Source organism: Anomalospiza imberbis, chromosome 27 (assembly GCF_031753505.1).
Source record: "Anomalospiza imberbis isolate Cuckoo-Finch-1a 21T00152 chromosome 27, ASM3175350v1, whole genome shotgun sequence".
Lineage (NCBI taxonomy): Eukaryota > Metazoa > Chordata > Aves > Passeriformes > Viduidae > Anomalospiza > Anomalospiza imberbis.
Window position 1 is genome coordinate 234,987 of NC_089707.1, and position 23,107 is coordinate 258,093.

A 23,107-nucleotide genomic window follows, 5' to 3' on the forward strand; every position below is an offset into this window, starting at 1 on the left:
TAGTCAGCTGATAAAGGGACACGGTTCTCTAGGTTTAGTCACCAGGTCAATACCACCAGAAAGAACTCCAGGTTTAAAGAGGGCAGATCAGTAACGTGCTCAGCATCACCAGTGAGCAGCATTGTGCTGCACCACAGATGGCCTGTGCCTCTGAAACAGCTGTATCATATTCAGGGAGCGAGAAAAGGAATTAAGTATCTTGACTGTTGTACATCAGTAAACACGGGCTTGGGGGCCGGAGAACTTACAATACTTTGTCTTCCAATGAACACTAAGAAAAAGTATTTTCTGAGCCAAGAACAGCTCTTGTCATCTCAGCAAGGGAGGCCTTAGGGGAGAATAAAGAATCCAACTCCTGAAGTCCAGGGAGCTCTTGCTGACTCCAGGTGTCATGACTGGCTACCACAGTGCAGAACACAGGCCTAAGGCACAAGAGGATACACAGAATAGAGGGCACAAGGGGAAACACAGGAGCAGGGTAAGCTGCATAAGGAATGGGCTGATGTGCCCTGGGGAAGAAGTGCAAAGTAGTTACTATTTTCAACAGCCATTTTTGCCCACTTGACTTCACTCCTGCTACCATCTAGGTCTGAAGCCAGACTAGGAGGTAGAAGGCATGATTCCAGAGATTTCCACATCCTGAGACTGCACATAGTCATAGAGGATTCCCCTCTAGAGTAAGTCACAGCAGCACCAGTGTCAGCATCTCCACCTGCAGGTAAAATAAACCACTGACCCAAATTCTTGATGGCTGAAGTTCTGGACCTTGTCAGCATCCCCCAGCAGCACTCACTGAAGTAGGTGTACCAAGAACACTCACTACTCTGGTTTTGGGAGAAAGGACTTTATTGTGCTGCAGCCTGTGCAGCTCAATCTTTCTTTGCAGCAGCTTTCCTCATGGCTGCCAGGACATTACTGAGTTCCTCCCGCTTCCTCTTGGCCCGAATGTGAGTGCCAACCTGCAGGGAGAGAGCAGAGCTGTAAGTCTTTACCCAGTGCAGACTGGACAGACTGGGACTGCTGCAGGTGTCCCTGCTGTCACACCTCAAAACAAGGCAGAACGGTAAAGTTCTGGAAAGAGAGACTCATCCTCCAGCCAGGAGTTTGCCATCCTGTCTCAGCAGTACCTCAACAGTTACTTGGACACGAAAGGGGCTGCTTTCAGTTCTCATAATCATTACAACTCAAGGAACCCTATTTGAAGTCTCCTGGTTAATGGCACCCAACCTCCATCAGCGCTGCTCTAATTTTCCCCACACCAGACATGAAAACCATGGAAAAATAGCATGACAGGCCCGAATCCTTGAGCTCAGGGCCTTTTTAGCAAAGTACCTCTGCATCCATCTCCTTCTTTCCCACCTAGCCCAAGGAACATTTTCTCCACTCCATCATATTCCACCAGTTACTTCCAAAACAAATGAAAAAAATATAGGTAATTAATTGAAAAGCCAAATATTCCTAGGGGAGGGTAGAAAACCAAAAACTGACATAGTAGTTTCTGCCATCCGTTGTTAGTTGATTGACCTACCCGCTTCTTGATGAACTTCAGAGCACGTTTGTCCTTGGACACTTTCAGCAACTCCATTGCGCGTCGCTCATAGGGTGCAAAGCCACAGACTTCCCTGATCATGTCTCGCACAAACTTGGTGTGTTTGGTCAGGCGCTGTGGGAAGAGGAGGAGGGAGGGCTTTGATCAGCAGGTTACAAGGCATTATGCAAAGGGGACTGCAAGGGGCTGTGGCATACTCTCAGCTAGGCTTCAAAACCATGCTGTTGGCATGTGCCAAGAAAACTTTATCCCTGGCAGATGCTGCGGAGCACGTGGGCTTGGCTGAGTGTGCCAGTCTGTCTTCAGGCTCGGGTCTGGATGTGTCACACACTGGCACAGACCAGCATTTTCTGAAAAAGCAGGTCCATGAGCTAGCCAGGGGTTGCACTGCAACACACGTTGGACACCACAGCTATAAAAAACATTAATTTAATAAGAATGAATAATGAGCCCAGATGCATTCATGTCCTGTAACACGCATCTATCGGAGCTGGACAGCTCCTAATAGGGAAATTCGGGGCAGTTTTGTGGGAGACTGCCTGTTGTTACCAAGAGAAGCAGAATAGGAGAGATTCTAGAAGGCATACAGCTTTCACAGCTACCCGCTGCCCTGCCCGGCCGAGCCCACCGGCCCGCCTGTTCCCGCTGTCCCCGCTCTGTCGAGCCCGTCACGGGCACCGCGCGGGTTCTGAGCCCTCCCGTCTTCCCACAGCGAAAGCGCGAGCCGCAGCCCCACGGGATGGGGCCGGAGGCGATGGGCGGCTCTGCGCCGGTCACACGAACACAACCGCGCTGCGCACCGGGGGCAGGCAGCGGGCTCGTTCGGCTCCCACGAGAGGCAGGCCTGCGGCACTGCGCGCCAGCAGAGTCTCATACTCACCCCGCGGCGGCGACACTGCCGGGGCTTGGACACATTCTTGGTCACCTTGTAGCCCTTGTTAAGGCCCACGGCCATTGGGTAGCGGATGGCCATGGCTACGGCGCTTGGGCCCGATGGACACGGATGGACACAGACCCACTCTGCCTCACCCGCACCGCAATGATGGCGCCGCACCGGAAGGAATGAGAGCGCGCGGGACTCCGGGACGTGGCCATTTCCGGTGGTGGGCGGGGCCGAGGGCGCGCCGGGGAATGTAGGCGGGAAAGGTCGCACAGGCCGGTGCTGTGAGCGGCTGCGGGATCACCCCGCGGTGGGGCCATTGTGGGTATGAGGAGACAGCGGGGTGAGAGGAGGGTCAGCCCGGGGCGGGTGGTCTGAAAGAACTGCTAGTTCCCTTCGGCTGTGGCGGGGGGGGCTTGGGGTGCCCGCCGTACGGAGCCTCACAGCCCCGCGCTTACAGAATTTTTCCCCATAAATTACAACTTTGGTATCACTTGATCAGGATTTGAAAATGTTTGACAGACAAACCTAAAGGAATAGATTAAACAATTTTGTTGGAATAAAAGATACTGGATTTTCTTACCTCTGAAAGAGAGCTGAGGTGAACATGTGCAACTCAACTGTTTTCTGTTTTCAAAGACAGTTCATTTAATTTGTTGAAATAGAAAATATTGACTTGAAATTGAAAATCTTGGTTTTTGAAACAAATTGTGGAACTTTACATCCTGCTGTAGAGCTTGTCTTTGCACGACTGGTTCCTTTCATCCTAGGGCAGCGGTCCCAGCTCACGCACTTGGAGCTGCTGGACTCTGTCACGCCCTCATGGCACAGATTCCAGCAGTGAGGAATGTTCATGGCTTAGATAATGGGACAGGTCTGACTCCGATGCCTTTCTCCACAGGAGGCAGAGTATGAACAGGCATCCACAGGGTGGGGGTGACTGTCCTACACAGGCAGAAGGAACTGCCTTTCTGAAATATTTCCTAATGTTTCTGAAAGTCAACAAAGAAAAGTTACGAATGCCAATTTTGTTGTCAATCTGCACCTCTAAAATCAACACGAGTTTGATATCATCTTTGCTACTGAGAACTGTGACACGAGGCAGCTGAAGGTCTCCCCATCCATGAGCTCAGGGTTCCTCATAGGAGGAACTGTCGCAGCCCCGGGCTGGCAGAGGTATCACCTCTCCTGTCGCCTTTCCTGCCACTGCCGATGTGCACGGAGCTGCCTTAGGGTGGCTGCTCACTCACCTCTGGATGTGCCGAAGAAGGCCCTCACCTGCTCTGGCTCTGTGACCTCATCAAATACAGGTGGCCCTAAAAGAGACAGTCTGGAAGAGGAGGCAGCGGCATCTGCTGCTTCCCTCTGCCTGGTCTGTGAGCACCAGCCCACCAGCATCATCTGCGTGGGGCTCTTCCCTCTCACACCCTGACTATTGCTACCTCCCTCTCAGGACATTTTTCCATTCATGCAGAAACATGGATCTACAGTTCCCAGATTCCCAGTGGGTTTCTCATAATTTGATCTTTTTATGATGCACTGGACACCCCTCAAATCTTGCCTTTTTCCCAAGACAAGAGTTCTTGCCTACTATTGTTGCCTGCATAAATCCCTAATAGAAAATCCAGGGTTTCAGTTTCCAGAAGCTTTTGCCCCATTCCAACATTGCTAAATGCCTTCTTCCAAATTCCCAGCATTTGCAAATTGTTTGCATCTCTGCTGGATCTTTCTTTGAATTCTGCATTTCTTCACTCTTTGCCTTATTACTTTCCTAAAGGCATTACAAGTAAGATGTTACCCATCAGGTGAGCCCGAGGACAGGGGGGCAGAAAAAAGGTAGAGGAAGCCTTGGGATTTGAGCTGAATCTGAAGCTGGGATGGACTGGCTCTGCTGAGATGGACATGGAGGGCTCAGTGGACCATAAATAGGATGAACATCTGCAGTATCTTCTGGCTCCTGCAGTGATGTCCTGGGCTGCATGGACAGATGCACCTGTCAGGGGCCAGTAAGGGATTGTTCCCTTTACCTGGCACTCATTAGATCACACCAGTGGTGCTGTGTTCAGGCCTTGCAAAGCAAGAAAAACTTGGATAAACTGGAATAAGTTCTGAAGAAAGCTATGAATATGTCTGAGGCCTGGAGCATGAGGAGCAATGGAAGGAACGAGCCTTTTTCAGCCTGGAGAAGTAGAAGAGAGCTGAGGTAGATGTAAAACAGCCACCTGAATTTCTGATTAACCAATGAAGTACAAGTATAAGAGTGATCCATCCCAATGTTCAGCAAGTACAACAGGAGGCCAGACAGACTGAGTGGAGAATTCTGGATCAGGTTTAAATACAAAAATTAAGAATGTGGGGGGTGGAAGCAGCATCAAAACTACCCAAGAGACATACACAGGTATTGCAAGGACATCAGGAACAGAACTGGAAAAGCCAGAGTTCCTCTTGACCTCACTGAAGACCAAGGAAAGAAGGAAAAGTGCAGCGCCTTACCCTCCCCCAGCTGCTCCAAGTTTATGAAGGGAGAGCCTGTTGAAGGTTAGGGTTGTTGTTTTTATCTCAGGGATTTTTCTCCCATCTGTTGTTAAGAGACCATAATGACTGGCACTTAATAGAGAAAAAAGTGGCCAAGGTGGAGGGAAAGCCAGCAGTGTGCCCTGGTGGCCAAGAAGGCCAACGGCATCCCGGCCTGTATCAGGAATAGTGTGTCCAGCAGAACCAGGGAGGTCATTCTCCCCCTGTACTTGGCACTGGTGAGGCTGCACCTTGTGTGTTGTGTCCAGTGTTGGGCCCCCCAGTTTAAGAAGGATGTTGAAATTCTTTAGTTCATCCAGAGAAGGGCAACAAGGCTGATGAGGAATGACTGAGGGAGCTGGGGTTGTTTAGCCTGGAGAAAAGGAGACTCAGAGGTGACCTTATCACTCTCTACAACTTCTTGAAAGGTGGTTGCAGTCAGGTGGGGGTCGGTCTCTTTCACCAGGCAGCAACTGATAGAACCAGAGGACACAGTCTCAAGCTGCGTCAAGGAAAATATAGATTGGATATTAGGAAACAGTTTTTCACGGAAAGAGTCATAAAGTTCTGGAATGGCCTGCCTGGGAAGGTGGTGGAGTCATCCCTGGACATGTTTAAAAAAGGACTAGATATGGCACTCGGTGCCATGTTTAAGTTGAAGTGTTAGGGATTGGGTTGGACTTGATGATCTGAAGGGTCTCTTCCAGCTGAATTCTGTGAAAGGTGAAGCTGCACTCTTGTAGCTGAGGCAGCTTTCTTTTGGAAGGGCAGATATCACGAGATTTTGCCTGGGGTGTGAGGGGTTGGGTGCAGCTCTTTTCCCTCTCAGTCTCGGGATTTGAGGGAACAGTTGAGCAGCTCCTATTTGTGCCACTGTGGAGTCCAGCCCGTTACTATTTTCTCCTACAATATGTGAGGCTTTTGCTCATACGAGCATCTGTTGCACTGGGACCTTATTAAAACCCTTCCTCACCAGAAAGGACCCTCACCATCTACTCGGGTGCCTCAGGGGAAACCCCGGGATGCCCAAGCCCCCTCCCGCTCCCAGGGAGCCTCTCCCAGGAGCGTTCGGGAGCCGAGCGGCCAATGCCCAGCCCCGCCGCTTCTCTGCCACTGCTCTGGGTTTTTCACTGCCCTGTAACTCAGCACCCCTGCCTGCCGGGACACCCCTCGGCTCCCGCTACAGCTGCGGAGTTTCTGTTACATTTTGTTTGCTGCTCCGGAGTCTGCTCGTCCCTGCGGTTCCAGCCACCGCCCCGAGGTTCCTGCTGCAGCCCATTTTCGCCATCCAGCCCGCCCGCCATTGCCGTGTGGAGAGTGGCTGAGCCCGCGCCACAGCGCCCCCTGCAGCCGCGGGGGAATCATCGCACCTGCCCCGCCCGGCCGGGAGCCACCGGCGCCCCTGCTGGCTGTGCCCGGAACTGCACCAAAGGAGAAAGTGCCTGCGGCCGGGAGAGGCTGGCACTGGGTCTGTGCTTCGGGCTGGCACTGGGTCTGTGCTTCGGGCTGGGACTGGGTCTGTGCTTCGGGCTGGGACTGGGACTGTGCTTCGGGCTGGCACTGGGACTGTGCTTCGGGCTGGCACTGGGTCTGTGCTTCGGGCTGGCACTGGCACTGTGCTTCGGGCTGGCACTGGGTCTGTGCTTCGGGCTGGGACTGGGACTGTGCTTCGGGCTGGGACTGGGACTGTGCTTCGGGCTGGGACTGGGTCTGTGCTTCGGGCTGGCACTGGGTCTGTGCTTCGGGCTGCGACTGGGTCTGTGCGTCGGGCTGGCACTGGGTCTGTGCTTCGGGCTGGCACTGGGACTGTGCTTCGGGCTGGGACTGGGTCTGTGCTTCAGGCTGGCACTGGATTTGTGTTTCTGTTGTTGCTGCTGCTGCTGTGGTTGTTTTCTTTGTTATACATTCTGGTAAAGAATGTATATAATGCTATTCCTTTTCCCGTATCTTTGTCTGAATGTCTCGTAAATTCAAATTTAAAATATTTTGGGGGGAAGGGGATCACATTTTCCATTCCAAGATAGGTTCCCACCTTCCTTGGCAGACATCTGTCTTTCAAACCAAGACAGAGACTTTCTCTGTCTCAAGACAGATGAAATTTATTTTATTGTACTTCCTCCTTTCCAAATACAGAATCAGTACAACCTATGGCCCCCCTCACGGAGGCACAGAATGTACAGCTGAATTGTGGTCCCAGGGACCCCACTGTCTTCTGAACCTGAATCTCATCCTTCTCACTGCAGAGGTATGGATTCTTAAAGTAGGCAAACACACCAGATATAGACTGATTTCTACTTGTCCCTTTGACTGCATTCATCTTTCAGCCAGGCCCTTTCATGACACCATGGCCAAAAAACCACTCACACCTTCCAAGATCCACCACCTGCAGCTATGGAAATGCAAACCTCCCTTCCCTTCTGCCAGGGGAGCCAGAATTCCCAGAGGGTCACTGTGAAGCCTGTATCCAACAAATTGTTGTGTAACATCGGATGAAAGATGTTCTCACATGATGTGCTCCCGTAGCTGGCACAGTGGGGGAAAGCCCTTTATCTGTCATTTCCAAGTATTAACTGAATCATCTCACCAGAAGGGAGGAGGACAGGCAAGACAGTAGTCTGATATTGCTCAGCAGTGCTCCACCTTCCTCTATTATCCATTCTTGGCTGAGGCCTTGCAAGGTGCGGGTGTTTGCATTTGCCAAGATCTAGACCTAGTTTTCTGCTAGATGTCTTCCAGTAGGCAGCATGTGTTACCCCATAAGCCAGTAGCCCTAAGGAGGCTGGTAGAGACTGGTCATAAGGAAGGCAGGCAGGAGACAGGCTCAGCCTCATGATTAAATCCAGGCTACCTTAAATTCAGAGGCTACTGTCTTATGTTAATTAACAAAATATGCAGAGCAGCCAATATGAAAGAACTTCAGCACCATTCCCATAGGTAGGCAGAGGCTTTCCCTTTGAGCCGAAAGGGTGTTGCTCTCAATGTCTGTTTTTTTCTGGAAGTGCCCCTTCCCCAGTGCATCCTGGCTGTCCCGCTTCAGGCCTCTGGACCCCAAACAGCTGAAAGCCCCACTCACTTCTGCAAGGCTCAGGGCTGTGTAGTTCTACCCTGTGCTTCACATGTGCATGCACAGTGTTTCCCCAAGCGATGAAGCCTCTCTGTCTTCCAGGAAATAATTACTCACAACAGCAGCCAGCAAAAATCTCTGCATGGGGTCCATAACACACAACACACACTATTTCTGCAACTGTGGCCCTCTCAGTCAGGGCTGGAATTACTCCCATGCACAAAAGAACATGGCTCCTAAAAGAGGGCAAGGAGGCAACAGAAATGATATCTCTCTACCAACTAAAAAGTGGCTGTGGCTGTGAGACACAAAACCTGTGATGATGATGAGCAAGGCCTCTCTTACGGGCACGTAGTGCTGTGACGACCCCACTTGGGCGCTTGATGGTAATTGCCACTAATGCTCCACTGTGCTCCTTCGTTGTCCTGTTTTGGGCAAGAGAGAGCTGGACAAGGGTCTGTTCAGTCTCTGTTAGTGAGATTACAGAGGTGGAGGATTCCCTGGTGTGTAATAGAACCAGGGAGCAATTGGAGCCAAACTGAGGATTTATCGCTATTGAGTAAGAAACAACACAGACTCACCAGAAGTCTGGTTTGCATAGCACCTCGCCTTAGCTTTGGATCCTCTCTTTTTATACATTGTTCCGATACAGATAGACCCGGTTGGTCAATTAATCAACACATTTCACCTGATTGGCTAATTAACAAGATGCCTTTCTTATAAACAATCATAGAGAAAAACAAGAAAGCAGAGAGTAGGAAAACAGCACCTGCAGGTTGTTTATAATAACAAGCTATCATTGTTTATCTTCAACTCCCTAAAGTCTCTCAAGCCAATTCTGGGAAAGCTTATCTAGTTTTCTCTCTCTCTGACCAGGCTGTCATATCCACAAGGCTTCTTTGCTTAAACTCCTTGGTAGGGATGTAAAGGTCACCAGAGTCCTCACTGCTACCTCTTTTAATAAAAACAGCCCTCTCCCACTGGAATGACCCTGCTGTCTTTGGATGCTGTCTCTCTCCCACATGGTGACTGCTGCAGCAATCTCAACTCAGCCAGGCCAGCCTCTGGCTGCCTTGTGCTGCGCAGCTGCTGTGTTCCTCACTGGCTCTCTCAGAGTTTTTAAGCCCTGCTTTGAGGCAGTCAGAGACTCTAACTACTGTCTTTGGTGGTGGTTTATTAGTTAGGTTCAAGCACTTTTTTAAACAAAACACTGCCCTGTACATCACATCACATCACATCACATCACATCACATCACATCACAGGACAGTTTTCACAGTGGTCCTTGGGTCTTCCAGGTGAAAGAGTTTGAACCTGACTTTAAAGAAAATGCTGCTGTTAGTAAGTAAACTGAGGTCTAGACAGTCTCCCCCAGAAGTATTTGATAACGTGCAAGACTTTGCAACCAGATCAGAAACCAACAGCCTCTATCACCAAAACCAGAAGAAACAGCAGGCAAAATCTTTTCCTACATCACCCCACACGCAAGGGCACCAGCAGCTCTGCTCAAGTCATTGTCTCCCTTCTGGAGTAGCATATGTGCATGGACACAGACACACACAGAGGAGCCATGCAAGTGCCCTCCTGTGAGGAGGAGAAAGGCAGCTGCCCCTGCAGTAGCTCCCTGGTCACCACATATAACACCCATGAACAGGGTATTACAGGTGCCTGTATTTCTGCTGTTCTGTTTTGTGCAAGGTCTTCTTTTACAGCACATGCACACTGCTAAAGCTGTCACCCATGTTGCCACAGACAGCAACTGCTCCCAAATCCAGCTGCTCTAGGAAAAACTGGAAAACAACCCTTTTCTGTGCCTTGGAGCTTCTGCTGAATTATGGTTTCTGACCACCTGGCAAGTCCAACTGCTTGCTCTGCTTGAGCAGAGGGCCCATCTGCAGCTGCCAGTTCAGGCAGGCTGCTCTTGTCTTCTGAAGGAAAGGATTTAACCTTTCTGGAGCTGCACTGAGCCTTACAACACTGATTAACAGGCCCCACCTCTGCTGCCATGCGATGGAATTCCCTGATTTTGTATCCACTTCTGCAATTATAGATGCCTTAGCTTTGGTCTTCCAAGATGCTAATCGCTTCTAAATTAAAAGCATATCCTCGGATAAACTACATTTATTTTTGTCATTGAGAAGCCAATGTCCTGCCTTCTCTGAGGGACCCACACAAAAGGGGTTTTTCCTAAAACAACTGTACAGGGAGTTTTACACTGCTGCTCCTCTGGGCATGGTGCAGTGCGACCATATGAAACTGACCTTTCCTCCTTGCTGGTCTTGCTGGGGATGGAAATGTTTCACCCTAATCCGATGGGAAACACCATTTACAGACCCACGGATTTCCCTTGGAAGTAGTCACTTTGGACAAATGCAAGTTCCATTTGTATTCCTGCTGCCTTTTACAAGGTGGCCAGTGCTTTGCAATGGCCAGATGTTATGTAGCTAGGAATAACTTCTGTGGGGATGAGGCCATACCCACCAGTCCCTTGGTGGGCCAGCTGAAAGTCACTGCTGTCAAGGGGGAGCAGGCTGGTTAGTGTGGCTGGAGAAGCCAGGGGGCATTGCCCCTTTGGGCAACACCAGGAGACTGGGTGAACTCTGCCCAATTGTCACTCTGTACCGGTAGGGTCCTGGGCTGTCCAGCCATAAAGAGCTTCCAGAGAGAAGCAAGAGCACAAAATGGCATCTCAGTGGAGCCTGTGAGGACCTCAGATTTCAGACAAAAGTTTGAAGCTGGTCGTCATTTCTAGCTCGGTGTGTTCTTGGACTCCACACCTCTCCCTGACCCAGTATGTTGGTTTGGCACAGACTGGTTTTTGGTAGTGAGGGGTGGGGGGATGGGGAGAGGGACAGGGGTAGCTTCTATGACAGGTTGCTAGAAGCTTCCACCATATCTGACAGAGCCAATCTCTGATTGCTCTGAAGATGGACATGCTGCTGGCCCAATTACAGATGTTGGTAACACCTCTGTGATGACATATTTAAGAAGAAAATCAACACAGTGCACACACTGCTTTTTCCAGGGATAGTGAAACACCGCCACTGGGGCCATCCCTGGTGTAGCGTGTAGCAATGCACTACCGTAGCTGCTGCCATCTTGGTGCAGCCCATGGCGAGCTGCGCCCGCCTGGCCACTCCTAGCCAGATGTGCCACGGGCAGAAGGGCAGGGGTGGTGGCAGTTTCCCCCTCCCATGCCCTGCACAAGGAGAGGCAGTGAATGGTGCCAGTGCCACAGCAGCCACCACTGCCTGAGCAATGGCGGCAGGGCTGCATGGCTGGCAGCAGAAGCATGACGAGTGATTCCCCAATGTGGAACCTAGACAAGATCAACTTCTCAGCGCTGCGGGATCCTGCAGGAATCTTTGAATTAGTAAAACATGTCCACAATGGTATCTACAAGCAGCAGTTCTTCTAGTCAGAGAAGAGGAGGAAGTGAGGACTCATGATGGAAAACAAAACAGCAGCACCAAGATCAGTAAAAAAGAAAGAGGGGGAATAAGTGCTCCAAGCGTCAGAGCCAAAATTTCTCTGCAAGCTGTAGTGAGAACTGTGGTGAAACAAACTGTCCCCTTGTAATGCATGAAGTCCATGGGGGATGAAGATAGCCACTTGCAGCCCGTGGGAAAAATGCTCACACCGGAGTGGATGGATGCCAGAGAAAGCTGTGATCCAGTGGGAGACCTGAATAGAGAGAGAGGGCCCCAGCTTCCAGAGATAGAGAGAGCCCTTCCAAACTAGAGCAGCCTATCCTTAAGAGACTGCACCCCTAAGGGATGAGTGACCTGCACCACAACAGTTTTGGGATGACTGCCCATGGGAGGGAACCCATGGCATAGCAGAAAAAAGACCCCTCTCCCTGAACGAACAGATCTTGAGTGATGAACTGACCAAAACCCCCACACCCTGTCTCCCTGTGCTGTTGGTGAGAAGGGGGGAGGGGCTGGGAGGAAAAAAGGTGCTTTAAGCACTCATTTTACCTCTCATTATCCTCCTCTGACTCTGTTAATAATAAATTTAATTTGTACCTTTAAATTTAAATCTGTTTTGCTCTTAGAGTGTTTTTCTCCTAGTCTTCATCTCAACTCATGAGCCTGTTGTTAATTTTTTTCCCTCTCCTTTGCTCAACTGTAGCAGGAGAGGATAAGTGAATGACTCTTGTTGGTGCCTGGCATTTGTCCAGCGTAAAACCTTGACACCTAGGCAGGGTGATCTGGGCCCAGGCAGGAGCACTCCTCCAGGCGCAGCATGCAGCTCTTTGCTGTACAGGAACAGAGCACAGGAAAAGGGTCTGCCAGAACGAGCCTGTGGGGAACCTGACTGTGAAGGGGAGGTTGGAGAGGAAGGTGGGTTGAGATGCTCAGTCTGCAGCATGGGCAAGAGACATGGGCAGCAGTCACAGCCAGTGAAGGGGACAATTACTGCAAACTGCTGTGCTCTGCGCAGGTGGACTCACATAGGTGCTGCAGAGGAAGGAGGCATATCTGCAGAGGCAGAGTGCCTGTGTGAAGGATCCTCCACCATTTTGGCACAAGCTTTCCTGCAGCCTCGAGGTGACCTGGGCTTATTTACCTGAGCAGCCCCAGGTGCTTCTTGTAAGAGAAGCTGTTTGGACACTTCCTGCCCAAGCTGAATCCCGCTGAGCAATGGCACATCTCTTACCCACCCCAAGAGAGCCTTGAGTGGCCACAGTGGAGGTGAGCAGAGCTCCCCTTCATTCTCCAGTGACACCATTCCAGAGGAGCAGCTGTATGTGAGCTGGCTCTCATCTGTGCTATTTGCTTGTACCATATGGCACCAGGAAGCAACAAAGCAGTTTTTGTGATTGATCTCATGACACAATATGGTTAACAAAAGCTTAGAAATCTAACATTTCTTGCTTCTTGTTCTCGTGGATGGATTACCTGCCCATGCTTTATCCTTGCAGACTAGAAGCATCTGCAGATTCTGGGCCATACCTGTGACCTTCTGTAGGGCAGGCAACAGCCACTGGTCACTGAGGTACTCAAGCTAAAGGAAGTCAGAAAAGCAGCAAGAATGATGCAAAGGTTAAGGAAGCTAGGGGAACTGCAAAGGAGAGGTACTTCCTAGAGTGAATTCATTCAGATGAAGACTCACTAATGTGCCAAAGATTGCAGGGACAACCTGGCAAGACTATTTTCTGGGAATATAAGAGTAATAGGTGTATATCTTATCTTCCAATACGGTGTTGGCCCCTTCTTGTATCTATCCCAACATCAGAGTCCTGTAGAAAGCAAATGTTGCTATTTCTTTTATATGAGAAGGTATTTTTGACAAGAACTAAAAGGAAAATTGGTCATGAATTGGCTGGTGTGGCCAGGGTGCTATCTGTCATTGACACCAAAGGAGAAATGTGCAGAGTGAGAAGGAGAAAACTAGATGAAAAAGTAAACTAAATTCAAGAGATTTATGTAACGATAGAGCAAAAGTAAAGGGCTCAGTAATCACAGTGCTCATAGGTGGCCCTCACAAGTATGGATTCTTCACACAGAATTTTCTCCTTCTGGGAGTCCTAGTTATGAAGCCAAATATATCCCGAGGCCGGCTAAGCACCTCTAGGCACTACACTAGAAGGACTCCCAGCTCCTTGACAGATGTAAGGTGAAGGTATTCTCCCCATTGGCCTCAGACCAGTCCTCCAGACCCTGCCACAGGGTGGGATGGCCACTGAACCAGAACAGCCAGGGATGTACCATCCAAACATATTTGGTTAGCAGGGGTAGAGAGAGTAAATAGTGATTTATGTTCTGCAACATGCAAACTTGCCAGGCTTGAGCAGATCTGAGCTTCTGTTCCTCCAGGCCCGGTCAGACCAGCCCAATACTGGCACAGATGAGAAAATACACACTTCTAGCCATTGGCACTATGATTCTTGCAAGTGGAGGCTCATCTACATGATGCCTACCATGCACCACTGACTTAACTGTTTTTTGTTTTCTAAGTTAAATTGTCAGTATAAACTGTCAATGGCCTCACTGGCCATGTAGCCTCAAACTGATCTCTCTGCCTTCCTCCATTCTGAGACCATTTAAGTATCTGCAGTTTCCTAGCATTTTCTGGCTTCCCACTCCGAACATGTTATAAAAATGCAAACCCAAGCAACAGCTGCATCATAGTTTATCAACTGCTTCTTTATTACCCAGCAAATACCAGATTAATACCATGTTTGAAGCTGAGTATGAGTCTCACATGTCAGACGTGTTTTCAGGTAGACTGTTCTCCAAGATAAGTGCCAAATTGGTGCTAGACCTCAAGCAGTCCTTAAGGATCTGGCCACGTGTGCCATGGGGGTTGCACACACATGCACTGGGCTGGGGATCATCTCTGTTAATGGTGTGAGTAAATCCCCAGAGATGGATGATCAGTTATGATGGGAGTATCACAGATCTGTCCACACTGCTGGGAGAGACAGAGGTGGACACTGCCTGTGAAACTGGGGCAGTATTTCCAGGTATATTGAAGGAGAACTGGCCTGGTCTCCATGGCACACAGGCAGGACTGTCAGTGAATCCATGCCACTTGTTAGTTCTCCACAGTTTGGGAAGCCAAACATTTTGAACACAGCAGTTGTTTTTCTGGATTCCATGGGGTTATACCTTTTGCACTTGAAGAAGCTCAGAGGTTCAGTCAGAACAGGCCCAGCCCTAAATTCCTGCACTTGGGCAGATTATCCACCTAGCGAGGACATCCACCCAGCCCCCGAGCAATGGCCCTGATCCTTCCAGGGCACAGTTTTTTGCATGCCAGCCTTTCACACTACACTACATAGGGCCATGCTAAAGCTATCTTTTTTGTACATTCAAAATTTCTGCAGACAGTATAAAACAAATTAAATCCTACAAATCTATGCTATTCTCATACTCAGAACTGGGGTTTAACAGTGCAGAGGAAGCCTGCAAATATCACCATCAAATAAAAGCTTTTCCTCATTTGCTGTAGCTCCTGTCCATTTACTCCATCCAAGCAAATCTCTTTCATGGCTGCCCAAAACATCTGATTCTTGCACCTGCCCATCTACATGCATCCTCATGGTAAAGAAAGAAGTGATGTGATGCTGCTAGCTTTCAAAATTCACTACAGAGTACAGGCTGCCGGAGAGTGTGGTAGGGCACGGTCTCTCCTGACTGTATGTCATGGGTTGGTGTTGGCACAATGCCAGTGCACCCATGCAAATATATTTTTCTCAAATGAGTGCTGTGAGATGCAACCAGAAACAGAACAGAGCAGGCTCAAGCTTAGAAATAAAGAAAAAAACTTTATTAACCTGCAGCTATAATAAAAGGAACACACAGAATTCAGAATGAAAACCTTCCAAAACATTCCTCCTCCCCCCACCCAATTTCCACCAAAACACAGTGAGACAAAATCTTGGACCCTTGATCAAATTACCACCATTCAAATTATCAATTCTCAGTTCAACAGGGAGAGAGGAGTCTCTCTTGTACCATAGTCCTCCACAGAAAACACAGTTGAAACCTCCCAATGTTTCCATGTCAAACATGGCACTGCCTGGAGAAAATCTGCCATCGTGACATCCTCCTTCCCTGTATGGTGCTCTCACCACCGTGCGTGGACCGAAAATGCGCATAGGGCTCCTTTAAAGATGCTTTGCCAAGGACCAAAAGAACAACAGTTTCTCATTCTGGAACAATAGTCCCCCCCATTTTCTCCTCCCCTGGGACCGAGGGTGTCGAGAACAGAGATCTTCTTCCCTGAAGACAGAGGGCACCACCACACTCTCCTCAACATTCTCTGTTCACTCCACTCCTGAGCATGACATCACTCACTGAAGAAGGCCACTCTCACTCCTGCACTCTCTTGGCTCAAATAATTGCATCCCCCTGTTATAAGTAACAGGTATAATTCGTGCCATTTTTTTTGCATGATATATATATAATATTAAATAGTTGTTAGAATATACCCCTTGGCATTAAAAGCCCCCCTTCTCAGGCAAAACCAGGTGTGTGTTGAAACCTGATTTACAAGCAAGGGGATGTGGCTCGCCTGGAGATGGGCCTTATCTGAGGTGATATGGAGACACCCAGGCCCTGATCATCGCGTGAACGACCCGAGATGGACATCAGGAACATCCCCCCGGGCCAATACATGTGAATACTCTGTTCCCATAAATTTCATCAAGAGTTTCAATGACACCGGACTTTGAATTGTTCTGCCTTGTCACCAAGAAGGAAATCTCATCAACTTATGGGACTTTGAATGAAACAAAGGACTAAATGCTGAAATCCTGGCTTCAGGCAAAACTTTCCCTATAAAAATTGCTTGTACCAGGATGGTGGTGTGGGAGCATAGAGTGAAACCTCTGCTGAGGCTGATCTCTGTGTCTTGCACCCAGCGCCGATCCCAGGCTCGGCACTGTCCTTTCCCTTGTGGCTGGCTAAGTTAGATCTCTATTGCTAAAATAAATTCTTTTTATTTTTTTAATTTGGCGGGATCATTTTTCATTTATAACAATCTTGGTGACCCCGACGTGGTCTGGTTTGGGGTATCCAGGGGGTTCCCTATCCTCGATCCGGGTGGCGCCTTGCTGAGTTCAGCGGCCAGACGGGAAGGAGGAATCCCTCGGAACCAACCGGATTACGAAAAGCCGCAAAAGCCACGGAAAGGAAAAAAAAAAGTGGGCCCAGACCTCTCGGTATTCGGAGCCTAAGTCTCCGAGGCTGCAGCAGAAATTTTTTCACTCATAAAATGAACGTGCATGAAGAATCTACGCGGGAAAAGGAGCCATAAGTTTCACGTGGTTGAGTGAGGCATGAGTGGGTGTGTGTGTGAGACGTGACCTCGTCACGGGGCGAGAGCGGACCCCAATAAACCGCAGTTTCACTATCCCGCGAGGGAAGTGGTTGGCTACGGGGGAAGCGATAGAACTCAGGTACACTCACAACATGCATACGACCTGAAACTCGGGGGAGTTACGGGGATCCACTCACGGACAGGTCGGGGGAGGGAAGGTACGTTCTCGTGGATTCAGGAAATTGGTAAACCTCACCGACTTCTGGACTCGGGGAGTCCAGGGAAACAGGTAAAAGAGAGCTCACCCTTCTTCCAACTGAAAACCCACAGAATGGTTCACTGTGCGCCTACTAAGTTGGCAAGGCTCGGTCGGGGACAGACTGGTTTAGACACTTGGTAAGACTCGGTCCGGGACAGGACTAGAGTTAAGACTCGGTCCGGAACAAGACTGGAGTATACATTTAGCACGCGAGTTACTGACTTCTTGGAACGGCTTGCGGACACCGACTCGGAAACACGGTAAGGAAAAACTTCAAACATAGGATAAAGGAACAGTAAAGTCCAGGGGAGAACTCAAGAGAAGAGTTCTAAATCCAGAAAAGGTAAGAACTTAAAATCAGGGAAAAATAAATCGTGAGGAGGGAAAAAGGACGGGTTGCCCGAAATTCCGAGGTAAAGTCCCCTGGGCTGGATGTTAGAACACTGGGAAGACTGCTTCTTGAGGCGGGGGAAGTCCAAAGAAAAAATGATACGCTACTGTGTAGAGGTATGGAGAAACAGGGAAATTGGAAAATTCCTATACTGGCCCATTTTTGGTACCTTTGAAAGTAAGTTTTGCCAAGCACTCTCTGAAAACTTATACGAAGGAGAGTGGGAGGATGAAGAGCTGGGGTATGCCAGGCTGTGGGAATATGCTAGCGCGCGGCTGTTCCCTATTAAGACCTCCGGCAGCAAGGTAAGTTCAGGTAAAACTTGGGAACCCCTGGAAAACCTACTACCCCCATACCAAGTTCCTCCATCACAAGCACAGGTCCTGGCCACCCCACCAACAGCACCTCCAGCTCAGTCTGCATCGCCACCTAATGCCCAAATACTGGCTGCAGACGCACCGGGACCTTCTCAACCCCCCCCTCCCCACACAACACGGGGACACACACACACAGCCGCTTCACACTGGAGAAAACTCATCTCCTCCCGCCAGTAGAACTCGGCGTAAAGCAAGGAGAGAAAATACGGAAAATAGTGATAATGAAAAGGACAGACCTAATCTATACCCTTTAAGGGAAGTCCCAACCGCCCCCGGAGTCATCGGATTTGTAAACGTTCCCATCAATATGGGGCATGTAAGGGCTTTTAAAAAGGAGATGGGGAAACTAATGGATGACCCGTTGGGGGTGGCGGAGAGGTTGGATGAATTCTTGGGAAATAATTGGAAATTCTTGGGACATACTCATACGATGATATCTCAGCCATATTAAGATCCTTTTTTAATGCAGAGGAACGAGATATGATAAGGCAGGCTGCCATCAAGGATTGGGAATTCAGAAACCCCCAAGGAGGGGGCAGGGCGGAGAAGTGGCCAGAACAAAGACCATCATGGAACGCTCAGGCGGAGGAGGATCGGGCCAAATTGATCGGACTAAGAAACATGGTAATACAAGGTATCCGGGGAGCAGTCCCCAAAGGACAAAATATTAGCAAAGCACTAGGGGAGTGTCAAGGGAAGGACGAAACTCCCACAGAATGGTTTGAAAGGCTCAGGAAGAGCCTTCAAATATACTCAGGTACTGATCCCGAATCCCCTGTAGGGGGAATCCTTTTAAAAACGCAATTCGTTGCAAAATCATGGGAGGACATTCAGAGAAAATTGGAGAAAATAGATAATTGGCAAGAGAAAAGCCTACAAGAATTGTTAAAAGAAGTGCAAAAGGTATATATGAGGAGGGATGAGGAGAAACAGAAGATACAAGCCAAGGTGTTGGAAGCAGCAGTCAGGGAAGCAAACAAACAAGAGCAAGTCCAAACAATGGGAAAGCCAGCACAGGCTCGAAAGCCCCAGGGAAAGCCGGGACCTACACAAAGGAAGGACAAACAGGTAAGTGCCCCTGAATGCTTTTACTGTAAGAAAAGAGGACACCTCAAGAGGGACTGTAAAAAAAGGATGAAAGATGAAATGATTTTTCAGGAGGATTAGAGGTGTCAGGGGCTCTATAATTTGGGGTCGCGAACATCTGGAGAGCCCTTGATAAAATTAAAGGTTGGACCCCAAAAGCAGGAGTTGATTTTTTTGGTTGATTCAGGAGCAGAAAGAACCACAGTCTGGCAACTACCTCCCGGGTGCACAAAAGGTAAGGATTCTATGACCGTAATTGGGGCAAAAGGGGAACCCTTTCAAGTCCCTGTCTTGAGGGATGTAGAAATAGAATCTGAGAATAAAATCTGTGTAGGGGACATCTTATTAGTAGAAGAAACAGAATACAATTTACTGGGAAGAGACCTGATTGTAATGCTAGGAATAAGCATAATTACGAAGGACTCAAGACTCATGGTAAGTTTATATAAGCTGACCACTGAGGATGAGGAAAAGATTGATCCCAGGGTTTGGCACACTCCAGGGGAAGCTGGAAAATTAAACATGGAACCAATCCACATCAAAATTGAGAGACCAGAAGATCCCATAAGGATCAAACAATATCCCATCCCTTTAGAGGGAAGAAAGGGATTGAAACCAATAATTGAGGATTTAATAAAGAGAGGCACATTAGAACCTTGCATGTCAAGACATAATACACCTATCCTGGCAGTTCAGAAACCGGATGGTAGTTACCGATTGGTGCAAGATTTAAGAGCAGTAAATCTAAGAACAAAAACCCTATTTCCCACGGTCTCTAATCTGTATACTTTATTGAATAATATCTCCCCGGAAGATATATGGTATAGTGTGATTGACTTGAAAGACGCCTTCTGGACTTGCCCCCTAGCCAAGGGGAGCCGGGATTTCTTTGCCTTCCAATGGGAGGACCCGGACACACAAAGAAAACAGCAATTGAGATGGACTTCCCTCCCTCAAGGGTTTGTGGATTCACCTAATCTTTTTGGTCAAGCCCTTGAAAGACTGCTTAGTGAATTTGTGCCAATTCCTGGGACCAAACTGTTACAATATGTAGATGATTTATTGGTAGCTGGTTCTAATGAAGAGGAGGTATGAATGGGAACTATAGCTTTATTGAATTTCCTGGGAAAACGGGGGTTGAAAGTATCAAAGTCCAAATTACAATTCACGGAGCCCGAAGTTAAATACTTAGGGCACTGGTTAACAAAAGGGAAAAAGAAATTAGATCCAGACCGGGTGGCCGGAATAATTGCACTGCCTCCCCCAAAAACAAAAAGGGAGGTTAGGCAGTTGCTGGGACTTTTGGGTTACTGTAGGCAATGGATTGAAGGATACAGTGAAAAGGTAAGGTTTCTCTATGACAAACAACCAGTTAGGCTCAAATGGACCGAACAAGATGAAGAAGGCTTCAGGGAATTAAAGGAGACCCTTATGGCAGCCCCTGTATTGAGTCTCCCTGATATAAAAAGGCCCTTTTAGATTTTTGTAGATGTTAGCAATCATACTGCCCACGGAGTTCTAACTCAGGACTGGTCAGGGGCCAAGAAACTGGTCGGATACCTATCCAAGCTCCTCGATCCTGTCAGCAGGGGGTGGCCCACTTGCTTACAAGCAATTGTGGCTGTGGCAATATTGGTAGAAGAAGCCAAAAAGGTAACGTTCGGGGCTTCATTGACCATCTACTCCCCCCACAATGTAAGAAGCATTTTACAGCAAAAAGCTGACAAGTGGCTGACAGACGCTAGGCTTCTGAAATACGAAGCCATTTTAATTCATTCCCACGACTTGGAGATAAAAACCACCCCGGCACAAAACCTGGCCCAATTCCTATTTGGGGACACTCCAGGAGACCTGTCTCATGATTGTGTTGAAATGGTGGAGCTACAAACCAAAATAAGACCAGATTTAGAAGAAGAAGAGCTCGAGGAAGGGGAAAAATGGTTTGTGGATGGTTCTGCAAGGGTAATAGAAGGAAAAAGAAAGTCGGGATATGCGGTCATTGATGGGCAAACGGGAAAAGTGATAGAGTCCGGACCCCTAAATGCAGGATGGTCGGCTCAAGCCTGTGAGCTATATGCCGTATACAGGGCATTGCTGGGACTTGAAAGGAAAAAGGGGACGATTTTCACTGATTCCAAATACGCGTTTGGGGTAGTACATACCTTTGGGAAAATTTGGGAAGAAAAGGGACTGCTAAATACCCAGGGAAAGGGGCTAATTCATGAAGAAATAATTAAACAAATATTAAAAGCTATCAGAGGGCCAAAGGCAGTTGCTGTAGTCCATGTAAAAGGACACCAAGCCGGGATGCACTTCCGAACTCGGGGGAACAACTTAGCCGACAAAGAGGCAAAAAGTGCAGCTTTGTTAAAGGTAAGTATCCCGGAAGTTGAAAGGGAGGAAACCCAGGAACCGCCCCCCCAACCCTCCAAAAAGGAGATAGAAGATTATCAGAAGATTGGGGGGCGTCTGGAAGGAGGTAAGTGGAAGTTGCCAGACGGGAGGGATTTATTATCGAAAGAATACACTAGGAAGATTCTAAGGAGATTGCACCAACAAACACATAGGGGGGCCCAAGCACTAGCCGAGCAATTCCTGAGATTCTTTGGCTGTAAAGGGATATATGAACTGGCTAACGAGGTACAGGGGTGCATAATCTGCAAAAAAATAAATAGGGCAAACTCCCGGAAACTAACACTGGGGAGTTGCCCAGCAGCTTACTGACATTTTAAAAGAATCCAGGTAGATTTCACTGATCTACCTAAGGTCGGGAGATACAAATTTTTACTAGTCATAGTAGACAAACTAACCCACTGGGTGGAGGCTTTTCCAAGCTCCAGGGCTACAGCCCAGACAGTATCAAGGTTCTTATTGGAGGAAATTATACCTTGATACGGGTTACCAAGCTACATTGATTCGGACCAAGGAACAAATTTTACTTCAAGAATTATTAAACAATTGGCAGATACCTTAGGTATCAGATGGGATTATCACACCCTGTGGCACCCTCAGAGCTCTGGGCAAGTGGAAAGGATGAATCAAACATTAAAGGCCCACTTAGCCAAACTAATGTTAGAAACAAAAATGTCATGGATAAAATGTCTCCCATTGGCCTTATTAAACATAAGAACTATGCCTCATTCTGAAACAGGGCTTTCACCTTTTGAAATGTTATATGGGATGCCTTATACTCACGGTATGCCTGTAGGGCATCCGAAATTAGAGGATGGGCAAATACAACCATACCTGATAACATTAAATAAGAATCTCGAGGAATTGCGAAAGCAAGGTGTAATCATGCAGCACAGCCCCCTTGGCTTCTCAATACATAAGATACAGCCTGGGGACAGGGTTCTCATAAAAACATGGAAAGAAGTTCCACTGTCCTCTCATTGGGAGGGACCCTATATCGTTCTTCTAACTACAGACACTGCTATACGCACTGCAGAGAAGGGGTGGACACACGTGTCAAGGGTGAAGAAAATTGACCTTCAGGACCAAGCCCCGGAGTAGAAAGTCACCTCCTCCCCTGGAGATTTGAAGATAACTTTGCGCAGGCCTAGTAAATGACCGAGAGTAACTTGGTCAGATGTTCTGTACCAGATTGTAACTGTTACCCCTTTGCATATTTCATTCGCAAACACTGTTATAAGAAGTGGGTTGTTCACTGTCGGAGAGGAATAAGACCTAGTGGGCTGTGTGCAAAGTGCTTTAAACAAGAACAAAACCTGACTAGCCATTTTCTGGTATTGGCCACCAGGCTGAGACTGACTCAATTAGATTCAATAATTTAGTTTCATCTATATCAGAACGGATTGAGGGGGAAATTACAAACAAAAGCTAAAATCATTACTGTTGAGTGCCATAGGTTGAACAATGTACCCTGCAGTGCAGATCCTGTTGAATTATGCTGGTGAGACACCTTTAAGCGAAAGTATGCAGCTCGGTCTTGGTACGAAACCACTGACGAAGATTCCTGCTGCCAAGAAGATGGTCTACCCCCCTGCTGGAGGCACCCCAGTGGGCGCAGGGAACGGCAGAGGAATCCTAGAAGTGGGAGTAATCCTGATGAACCTGAGTCTAGCCACATGCTTCAGTAACCTTCCTAACCCTGAAACAGGGGAATCCGGTGGCAGGTACCCAGGAGGCCCAGTGCCCCTGACCCCATGGAACTGCAGTAAGGGTAAGCCTAATAAACCTTGTTCTAAAATTAACAC

General features: G+C 48.4%; 1 protein-coding gene across 1 annotated transcript; it reads right to left on the reverse strand.

The window, feature by feature from the left end:
- Nucleotides 1–828: 828 nt before the first annotated feature.
- RPL36 (ribosomal protein L36) lies at nucleotides 829–2,636 on the reverse strand. Its single transcript, XM_068174089.1, has 3 exons — nucleotides 2,430–2,636; nucleotides 1,529–1,663; nucleotides 829–959 (listed from the first exon to the last, which is right to left on the reverse strand). The coding sequence occupies exons 1-3, from the start codon at nucleotides 2,520–2,522 to the stop codon at nucleotides 870–872; spliced, it is 318 nt and encodes a 105-aa protein (XP_068030190.1). The 5' UTR covers nucleotides 2,523–2,636; the 3' UTR covers nucleotides 829–869.
- Nucleotides 2,637–23,107: the final 20,471 nt, after the last annotated feature.